Source organism: Rhyacophila brunnea, unplaced genomic scaffold (genome assembly GCF_057557595.1).
Source record: "Rhyacophila brunnea isolate RB1 unplaced genomic scaffold, BYU_Rbru_1.0 scaffold_6, whole genome shotgun sequence".
NCBI classification, from domain to species: domain Eukaryota; kingdom Metazoa; phylum Arthropoda; class Insecta; order Trichoptera; family Rhyacophilidae; genus Rhyacophila; species Rhyacophila brunnea.
Window position 1 is genome coordinate 20835986 of NW_028233276.1, and position 12193 is coordinate 20848178.

At 28.5% G+C, this 12193-nt stretch overlaps 1 protein-coding gene across 1 annotated transcript in view; it reads right to left on the minus strand.

Annotated features, from left to right (window-relative positions):
- Positions 1-4287: 4287 nt before the first annotated feature.
- Positions 4288-12193, minus strand: part of LOC147065386 (prohormone-4) — a 200868-nt gene continuing 192962 nt past the window's right edge. Inside the window, exons 4-5 of the mRNA XM_085956792.1 lie at positions 12036-12188; positions 4288-7202 (exon numbers count right to left, since the gene is read on the minus strand). Of these exons, the coding sequence (XP_085812918.1) occupies positions 7009-7202; positions 12036-12188 (347 nt within the window). The 3' untranslated portion in view covers positions 4288-7008. The remainder of the gene's footprint in view (positions 7203-12035; positions 12189-12193) is intronic.

The following is a 12193-nucleotide window of genomic DNA, read 5'->3' on the forward strand; positions in this document are numbered from 1 at the left end:
ATGGAGTGGTTTGCTACTGGTGGAGGCTACTGAGGTTTTATAACAACATTATGCACAAAGTCAAACCTGGCAGTGGTATATAATATGATGTATAGTTTGTGGCCGTTTGAGTGTCTCCGTCATTGGCGGTAAAAATTTCAAACCTTGGTATCTGTATGTTGTGATCATATTAGGTTTCGATCATTTATATAATCATTTTCGACACTTACTGCCCCCACTATACATGCCCTAATACCGGTTAAATGATTCTATTTTATTATTTAAAGCTAAAAAATACTAGAGGGCGGCATTTTGAGCATTAGAAAAGTAATCGATTAATTTTTATGTTTTAAATTATTTTATATAAACAGTGGTACCTGTGTATGAAACCTACAACTATCTAGTAAGCACACTTTTACACTAAGGGTAGGTAACTGCAAGTTTTCACATAACATTTTATTCACAATAAAAATATTTTCTGAATAATATAATTTCATGTAACATAATCCATTTAAGGGTTTAATGGACGCATTTGAAGGCATATTCAAGGCAGGCCTGTAAAGAGGGTGGAGTGGAATATTAGGATTGATTTGACAGGAAGGACTTTAAAAGAAATAAATAAAAGTTTGGTTTGCAATGTTTTGTAATTCATTTATTAAATATAATTCTCCATGTCGTACACAATATTTTTCATAATAGTGGTTCTGTACCCGAGTCATATATCATTGTACATGTTTTAAAACTACCATTGATAGAACATTTATATAAATACAAAAATAATTAAGTACTGTAATAAGACAATCATTTTGATATGTATGTGACTTTTGGCATTGATACACTCTGATACAAAGAAAACAATAATGTAATTTGTATGTCAATAAATATATCAAATGTGTCAGATCACACAAAATTAGTGCGAAATTTGATATACTTACATATTTTATAAGAAGCAGTAAATTATTAAAATACAATATGCAAACCATAATATGTAGGAATAATAAATACCTATATTAAAATATAAAAAAGCGTGTTAGAACAAAATGGATAATAAATAATTATTATTTTAATCGCATATCTCAAAGAAACTACAATACATTTTCATTAATCACATTTTGCTTTTTAGCTCTATGAAAATGATATGTTTTGTGATAAATATTCAACTAAAATACACCTATCTACATAATAATAATATATTATTAGTCATTACACTAAGATTGACATTGATATGTATGCTTTCCTACATCTATATTTTAGACATATTATGTTATATTAGAATAATAATAATATAGATATATAACCCACTAAAGTTATTTATTATATAAAATAAAATTGAAAGATAATTTAGCCACATTATAATGTATAGAGATTTCAAAACGAAATTAATAAACAAATAAAAATCAAATCATTACATCATCTGACTTCGACAATGATAAATAGTTAATATACTATTATATATTATTGTATTAGGCATCTTATGATAATTTTATATCAAAAAATAAAAGCCATAAGCAGCGATCGTCAACGAGTTGTTAAATGTGTCAGTTTAAGTCCGTCCCTTTAAATACATATGGCAAATATTTTTCAATTTATTAATTATTAAACCAATAAAAATAACGCATATTATAATGACAGTAGGTACCGCCTACTATAGGAGAGAATAATTATTTCTTCTTGATATGTATATTTTATTAATTTTGACATAAAAATGTAAATTCTGAAAAATATCATAACTTTGCTAACAGTTAAAATTGAAGCAGATTAATATTATTAATAGTTATTGATAAAATACACATTCATATTTATAAATACTATAAATATATAATATTCATTACACTTCGATACCATACCATCCAACGCAATTTATTTTTCAGAGAAATAACTTATTTCCCAGCCAGATAAATAAATTACTTACTCTCATTCAAAAATATACTTTACTAACCTCCCGTAAATGTAAAAAAAAGTTTATGCATAGATAAGAACCTAGCTGCAAACAATAATCATTTAAAAATAAAAAAAAAAATACATAAAAACATATAACGTACTAAAAACGATGCCAAAAATAGCTCATTTACTTAGAGATTCACAATGATATTCTGCATTTATTTCATTGTGCAACGATAATTTGAATGTAAAAAAACTTTTTTTATATTTATCATATAAGTAGGTCATCTAATTCGTTTTCAAAATTCATTCTTTTGGCCCTATAAACAAGAATGAATGATCAAAAAGAATAACAAAAGTAGCTTTATTTTAATTTAAAAAAAACACAGTTTTCCATAATTTACTAAATATATTGTAAATCAATAAATAACACAATAAGATAAATTTAAGTAACTGATTTTTATGCTGTACTATATTTTTACGTTTTTATAATAAATGAAGGGTCATTTAAAAAAATATTTCGTAATAAAATCGGTAAGGTGAAAATTCCAAGGGCGTCGGACAATTATTTGCAAATTAGGTATATAAAATTTAATAATCATTTAATAAAATGACCAAATAAATACGTGGTTAATAAAAAAATGTTAATATGTACACCATATCGGTAATCTGGACGAGTCTTGATTTCATCTTCTCTACGACCATTGTATGGCCAACATTTTTATCATCGTTACATTAAAATAATATATTGTATAGTAATATTACGATATGAATTGTTATATCAGTAGTAATTAATAGCTATTTACGTTAGAAAACTTACAGTTTTCATTACATCTACACATTTAGTGCAATAATTCATAAATAATACATAAGCTTTTAACCATTTTTCGAAGATATCATAGATTTGTTTTTCATATTTGACTGAGTAAGCAGTGTAGCATTTACTTGATATAGTTTACAGAATGGCAATAGTTAATATCAAAACGAGCGGTAAATTTGTAAAAATAATATATTATGTATAATTTTTAAGCAACATAGTAAGCGAAGTGCTTTATATAAAATTTGTTTAAAAAAATATTCAAAAAACTTAAGTAACGTCAATAACATCGTGCCCTTTAAAAATATATTAATTACTTCACACAAAAGTAATGCAACACGTTCATGACAAGTAAATATGTTTTATTCAAATATAATAATATTGATGAGTGCCATTTTTCAAGTTAGAAAGTTAAGAAAAAAGAAGTCATAGTAAGTTTATAACTTTTAAGTAGGTAATTAATTACCTATTGATTATTTCACTATTGAGTACTTACATTTTTGTTAAACCTAACATTTAAAGATTCAAAAAATACTGTCGTTTCTTTAATAATTATTATATTATCATTTCGGTCGAAATATTTCGATATTTTTTTAAGCCCTGCATAATATTTACCTAAGCTTGATCTTCGTCGAGCGCATTGATAATTAATTATGCAGGATATTAAATTCTGTCAAATCCGTGATAGGGGGAAGTCGATACGATATTAGAAAATACACCTTTCACTCAAAACCGTCTCTCATTTTCACCTATTCACCTAGTACGATAATATTATAATTGTTCTTTATAATTTTCTTCTTCATCATTATGTCTCATGAAAGGTCGTTTACGACGCTAACTTCTAATAAAAGGTACAGTAACTCTTTGATAATTATTTATATCAATATATTTCAACACTTACTACATCTAAACATGGAAATATTGCACAAGATTGATAACATGTTTCTAGTGCCGTAGTCAGGTAATTACTCTTTTCATTCAATACATTCCAGGCCTTCATAATTTATAATAAAGTTATATCATACGTAAAACAACACCTTTCACATTGTATTTTTATAATAGCAATTAAAAAATAACATAATAAATTACTGTTTTAAAGGTTTCATTATCTTTAACCATCGGAATTTTCCATTTCTCCCTGTCTACGGCACTGTTATTTCTACGACACGCAGATAAAACAATTTGATATATTATTTAAAAGTTGTCAATAATAATAGATATACAAATGGATTTGTAACTAATTAATAAAGTGAATACAACATCAATAGATTAAAATTATTTCTACGCAAAGTATATTAAAAATTTCAAGTTAGGATTACGCAAAGGCTAAAAAAAAGATGAAACATAATTATGAAAGTTAGTTATTTGGAGGGCTGTAAGGTTTGGTTTCATCTTTAAAAATATAATTAATCAACCGACGGAAGGTAATACATAGAAAAAAGTACTTGCTTGAAAAGGGGCAATTTACGCATTTCAATATTTACAATATTTATATGAAATATTGAAATACAATTGAATTATAAGACTATATTTGCAAATAAAAAAACAGGTAAGTTAATTACTTTTAATTTTGCTGCCGATGGACCAAGCTTAAAATAACGTAAATTTATAATAGTATAAGTATTACAGTATTATATTAAAAATTTGCTAAAAATATTGTTGGTGTATAATTTTATATATTGTATATTCATATCAAGTGCAAGTACATAATATTATTTTAAAATTTGAACAAAACCGACAATATTGTTAATAATTAATACATCGTGCATTTCATCTAAATAAGATTCTATAAAAGTTTTATTATATTATAATAAAAGAGTAACGAAGTTACCAGATATGTATGTTTTACGTTATTTTTTTTTCTTCTTAAATCGACTTATTCATATAATATTATTTCAATAATTGATATGTTTAATTTACAAATTTTCCATTATTTCCGAATCCTGCTTCCGAACAACTTATATAACGATACGTTTAAAATGAATATCTATGAATGAAAAATGAAATATTCTCAGTAAATAAACCGAGAGAAGATGATTGGAAAGGATAAAAAAGTAAAAGGGTTCTAAAAAGATATCATTTGAATAATATGCCTACAGAATTGTATTAAAATCATACGGTTATTTCGTAATAATTATAATATAGGTAGGTACCTATTGATTGTTTAATATTCACCATCATTAATTAATATTTATGTGTTTTTTGTTTGATATTATCTAAATGTGTGAATATGAAGCATCGTAAAAATATTTATTGACCTAGTAAATAAATATTGAAATCTACACATTAGCAGTATGCAAATATAATGTATTATTAACGAGTCACCAATTTTATATTCATATAATTTCCAATCAAATTATTAGATTTCTCATCTAATGCAACACTACATTAAAAACATAGACTAGGCTTACATTTTGTTGCGATTTGAGTTGTTGTTGTTGTTGTTGTTGTCTAAATTTCCGTTAACTACTGACACAGTTGCATTTTTATTTCTGTACATTCTTGTGCCTCTTATATTTTTTATAGATATTTTTTTCGTAATAATTATCCCATATAACACCAAACGATCGTAGACTTTATCTAATAAGTTTTGTATTGTGCTTTCTAATCTCGTATTTACAAGTATCTTTACAAACTTATCGAGCTTTTTTGTGAATATGCCATAGAAAATGACTAATTAGAATGATTTTGACCAATGTCAATCACTACGTTGATTAAGAATGTTTTTTTTACAATATCCAAGAAGATCTATACTATATCTTGTCTTTATGCAACTCGGCTACATTTTCATTCATCAAATCGGATGTTCACCATTCTGTCTGATTTAATTGGTGACCAATTTCATGTAGTACAGAATAAAGTTAATAAAATAATCTTTTGAAGAATCAGTAATATTAAACTCGTAGCATTTAAATTAAAATTACAAAAAAAGAAAATAAAACAAATCTTCGATGTAACGTAAGTATAAATATTTACACCATTTTTTGGTTAATTTTGACGTGTATTAAAATCCTGATAATATTATAAATTCATCTCCTGTACAATCTTATTTCCGATAAAAAGCTTTTACCACTACTTATTTTTCATCAAAGTAACATAACATTTACTCTAAAGAAAAACGACCCTTGGCTAAAGCACTCGATCAAAATCGTGCAAAGCTTTAAGAATGTTTGTGGTAATAATATTTATGTAAACTTATTGAATTATCAAAGCATATTTTCACAAAAGGGGCGGTTGATAGCCGGAGGCAATTTTTCCAATAGAATCACCGAAGCCTGTCGTGAACTTTACGATTTGTGTGAAAAGGTTTAATAATTATTCAATATCGACTTTGGTATAAAACAAAGGATTTATAGGTGACATGACGGCACAAAACATGGTATTATTCGATTTAAAATAGTATTTCACTTATAAATGTTGACTTCAATGTTCGTAAACCTACCAAAAAATGGGTTGAGTAAATAATATATATATATATATATATTTTACAACCAGACAGATATATCAGGTAGTTTTCATTAATCATTATTTAGAGTAAAATATTTGTCAGAATATTTAAAAAATAATATTAGGGAATATATAACTCATAGTGTGTGCATTCAAAAAAAATAGGTACCTACGATTGATAATTTGATGTTATTTTACCATAATAACTGGTATTTCAACTAGTAGGTACCCAACACGATGATTACATTTTATAGTACATTGTTTAATTATGTTTGTTGAAATAATCACAATCTCATTGGATTCCGGTCAATGTGTTATTTCTAAGTGCTTACGTTTATGACTATGTATATTCAATAACGTATGCTACATTCGTAAATATTGTTACATTTTCAATAAAAAAATACATAGCTTAATTAAAAATCACAATAATTGTTTATCAATTTTGTCAATACGTATGGACAAAATAAAAAGATTGTTAAAATCTGTCTGTATAATTACCTTTTTTTAATTTAGCGTTTGATAATATTAATCAAGTAACAGAATGATAATGCGGGGTAACAAAAAGTTTACACAAACACATTCATTGCATATAAATTTTGATTGCACACACCATACTGTTGTTTTATATTAATAACGTTTTCAACATAATATGAAACGTAGACTTGGAAAAAAATCATCGAAGGTAAAAATAGGGGCCACTGTGAGTGGTCATATTAACTCAATTTAGAAACGAACAAAGTATAAAAAAATGAGTATGAAATACATCAAAAGGTTAACTTTTAATAATTGTAGGAGTCGTAAGGGAGGTAGCTATAGAAGCCGGGGTTGATTGGGGCTCGGGGCAAGGGATGAACGTAGAATTCAGAAGCAGGCTCGGGCGCTATTCAGTCAAGGAAACCCGTGTTCACCAGCTTTTCCAAAAAGAACTTGACATCCCCCAGTTCAGAGTCCTTGATACCAAGAGATTTGAGCATTCCTAGGTCACCGTTCTCTACGGCCATGAATACGGAACGAAGGTGCTCCAGATCTGATCTCATCAGGTGGAGGGCAGCACCGAAGTCTTCGATGGTCTGCGATTCTAAATAAACAAAAGAAAATATGATTATTGATAATTTAAATTATGATTAATAACAGCTTCGGGTGGTGTAAATCATTTTTTTTTCATCTTATACATACTAATCGATATACGTAGGTATTCTCTGAAAATTTGAATTGACGAAAACCGAATGATTGTATCTACTAATACAATATGTCAATCAAATTGAATTTACGAGTCTTGGTGTCTTAGTATAATATTATCTAAACAGTCATTATGTTATTAATTGGGATACCATTTAGATACCTACTTGATAGAATTCCATTTTACGAAATTATTAAATTCAATAAAAAATGATTTTTAGTCGATTGCTGTTTCGGTTGTAATGCTTTATTTTACTATAGAAAGATGAAAATATTAACAAACACAAACAATTATTCATTCACTTAGTTTTTCATTATAAAGCATACAAATAAAAAAGCCATCGATTGAAACAACAACATTAATTGTTGTACCCAACGGGCACTAAACCGCTACAGGAATGCCTTAAAATCCGCTGGACTGATTAAACTCATAAAATTCGGTAGATGTACGTGGCAGCGAATAACTGGGGATCGAAAAAGTGGAAAGAGCTAAGAGAGGCCTTCATCCAGGAGTTGGTTGACGATAACGATGATTATAATATTATAATTATAATAAAAAAATAGTAGTAAGTATCTAAACTGTATTATTTATATATTATTGTATATTATTAAATTTGTAACAAAGTTTTTAAAAACAGTCAATAATTATTTTCCTCAGTTTACTGTGGTACAGTATGAAAACATTTATTACCTAATATTATAGAGGTCGTATAGGTAGTTAAACAACTGATATATTTTTATTATTTAAAAGTGGTTCATAGTCTATTTTATAATAAAAAAATATATGTTTATATTCCATTTACTTAACATATGATTGCTTGGTAGTTTTACATTGTTTGTAAAATTATAAATTCAAAAATATTCCAAGATATACTTTTTATTATTTAAAAGTGATTCATAGTCTATTTTATAATAAAAAAAATATGTTTATGTTCCATTTACTTAACATATGATTGCTTGGTAGTTTTTGTTCTAATACATTGTTTGTAAAATTATAAATTCAAAAATATTCCAAGATATACGTCTACTGCCGGAAAATATTTTTGTAATTACTGATTGTTGTGAAAGCATGTTACTATAAAAGCTTTTTATAGAGTATCGTGATTACAATAATATGAAAATTGGAAATAAATATCGCTAGAGAGAGAGAGAGAGAGTGGCCAAGAGTAACTACTCAGTGGCGGAGCTACGAGTATGTCATTGGGGGCCCCAATAATCTCAGCCCGATATTTGTTTTTAAGGAAAACTCTAAACTCACGATTCACACTGAAATGACATCACCGCTCAAATATCGGAAATTAATGGGAACTGGCTTACCCCACAGGGCGTGGTAGTAGTTTTGAAGCAGGGTCCACTTTAACATTATTTTAGGCCATAAAACCAAGGGATACAAAGCGAGTCGACTGACATCAAATATTGAATACGCGTTATGTTTACGTGACAAACTTTAACACATTATTATGAGACAGACGTAACTATTCAAAATAACTTATTGTTTAACGCGTTTTTAAGTTTACCTCACACTTTTTGCAACTGTCCAACTTTTCCGAAAATATACAGTAGTTCTAAATATGCTGCGGACATATCCGATGTATGTATAGTATAAATAAATGGAATAATAAAGTTCGATAGATGTACGTAGCAGCAAAGAACTAGAGATCAAGAAGCGTGGAAAAAGCTAGGAGACGCCTTCATCCAGCAGTAGACTCCATCTTATGATGAAATAAATAGAAACACCACGACTGAGGGTATAGTCGAGCTGATAAAAACGCGCTGACATGAATTCAGGATTTATGTAACAATGTAACCCGTTGAAAATTGTAAATCCATAATAAGATAATTGTTTTCTTTTTCTTATAACAACTTTACTGCTAAACAAGTATTATGGCAATTTACACGACTACATTTGTACATGTATATTTTATTATCTTTAAGTTGCAAGTAACAATCTGGTTCTTTTAATTATCATCTTCGTAGGTTGATATATAATTTTCCGTTAGAAAAAATATATTTCTCCTGAATAATAATATTTGTAGTTTATATACGGTTCTAATATTTTTACGACGCCACTGCAACTAGAGTGAATTTTCGAAAGAGTTTACTGAAAACAGTTGTTAGAGCTTATTGTTTGCTCATAAAATACAAAAGCTTCTTTACAATATTTCAAAGCTGCCATTTTCAGAGAAAACAAAAGATGTTACAATTTATTACACGGTTTGGCGCGGTGAAAATTAGATTTTCGAAAAGATTTATTAATGTTTTGGGCTATAAATACAAGCCATAGGTATGTTCACATTCGTTCAAGTGAAATGGTGTATTGAAGTATTATTTATTACAAATTATCGAAATTGCTTTTACACATGTTTTATTATTAAAGCTAAAACGATGTTCAAAGCAATAAAAATGAACGAAATATTCAGAGAAAAGCTTTTTGCTATCAATAGAAATAATCATAAAAAATATTTTATTTTATTGATAAAAAAATAAATATTATAAAGGAATATTTTCGCCTTTGGCTTTATTCGCCTATTGAGAACTTGTCAGTTTACCCTTAGCAAATAAAGCACGTGGATATATTAATTATTATAATACAAGCTAGATAGTAATATTTTATTCAAATTAAAAGATAAACATAATATATAGGTACTAGTTAAAAATAAAGTTTTTATTTTTTTAGATATACTCAGAATTTACTGTTCAAAAACCTGTACATTAACTATGTCGAACGGGCGAGCGCTAAACATTTTTGAGGAGAACATTCTCTGCCGTTCAGGGTCAAAGAGAAGACAGAAGACACAATGCTGATCTCTACGCTCTGTACGAAGAATCCAGCGATCTATTATAAGGATTGTAAAACTGCGATGTGGTCTATTACAATAATAATTATAATGAACCAAAAAACAGAGCAATGTTGAGAAATCAAAAAGAACGCGGAACAATAGACTAGTCAAAATCTCGCTTGCATCGATGACTGCTAGTTTATACTCGGGATACCAGATTAGCCACTCTGTATGGGGATAGATGTAGATGGATGTCAGAGGAAGCCACATTTGAAGAATGCAGCATTATTCATCGAGTATACATAACTTTGAAAAAGTTTCAGAAACAAGAGAAAAAACTTAGACAAACTATTGGACTGAGTGGAATCGAACACACGTGTTTTGTTTACTGAAAGAGTGCTCTAGTGCCTCTAGTCACTGAGCTATCCAGCAAAGTGTCCTATTAACTGAGTTCATCCAAAATATACAATCTGAGGGTGTTATAAATTTGCATTAACAGATTGCCACCATACTTATTTATGACTTAAACCAATGTAAAGACATTAAATATTAACAAAATTTGCTTTACTTACATGACTAATAGTAATCATAATTGGTTATAGTGTAGGTGGCCAAATTGGTAATGCACATTAGCTGGAATCCAATGAATGTGATTTTAAGTTGGACTCGGTACCATATCTTTTAATGATTTTTTCTAACAGGTACGTTTATGACCCATAATGGCTAAGCGTCGGCCTATAGCGTCGTGGGTATCAGGTTCAAATCCTGGGTCAGAGTATGGACCTAATAGGTTGAGCAAGTGGTTGACATCATTTTCTCGTAAAAACAAAATCTGTTAATAGAAACCTCTACTCCGTGGAGGCCCATATGATCTTATTAGGATTGGACATGGTCGGAAGAAGAATGTTTCTGAGGTATTTTCAAATTATATAGATACTTATATAATGGACAATATTGATATATGTCAGGATAACTATATTATTTAGGGTCTCTCAAAGTTATGTAAGCAAATCTATTGTGCGATGTTCTTTGGGTAGGTAGGGTAAATAGATAAGACCCTTTGAGTTAGTTCTACATAAATGTTAAGATTATTCGTAGTCACTAGGGATTCCAATCCCAGGATCCCGAACTATTTTCGATACCTATGAATCCCGGGATTGGTAAACATAATCCCGAAACTTTCGGGATTGATTTTTTTATCAACTTTTATGAAAAATAAAATAAGAACGAAAATATTTAGAAAAAATACTTTAAATAACATATAACTACATTAGAAATAAACTGAGTTTGAATGAAGTTTGATTTATTACCTACGTGTTACCAATTCATTTTATTTTTTCACATAAATTAATAAACATGAGAAATATTGGAAAAAGCAATGCTTTGCACTTTCGTGATATAAATTCGAGAAATAGAATACATAAATCAAGAAACATTTAGTTAGACGTTTCTACCAGAAAATGTTATTCTGGAGACCCACTGATCACAGTGGGAATCACCGGAAAATAAATAACCTTTTTTTGCTTCAGAAAAAACTAAAAAACTAACACTTCATGATAGCTTGTATTTTTATTGTCAACACAATATGTTATTTTTTATTTTAATTGAACTTGTTTTTGTATTTGTTATCTTTTAATAAATAAATAGAACTGACTCTTACATTATTATTTATATTACAATATTATTTACATTTACTCCATTTTACCTATGGATTTCCAAGATTGAACATGCACAATATTAACAATACATGACTTAAATAGTATAAATTATTTATTTATTAATTTTTGACCGATTTTATCAATGTTTTTTGTATATATAAAAATTTTACATAAACTATCAAAAAAATGCCAATCCCGGGATTGTCAAATTGTAATCCCGAAATTCCGGGATCAAAAATTTGGCTCGGGATTGGATTCCCTAGTCGTCACAGTAATAAAAGGTGAAATGTGTACCTGATAGTGCGATGGCTACTTTCTCGACCCCTCCCAAGGGAGCCAGCGCATCTCGGGCCTTGCTTCCGAAGAGTTTCTCCAGGTAGTTGGGGCCGTGGGAGGCCAACAGGGACTGGAGGAAAGACGCCGTCTCTTCCACTGGCGGTCGTTTGGCTGTA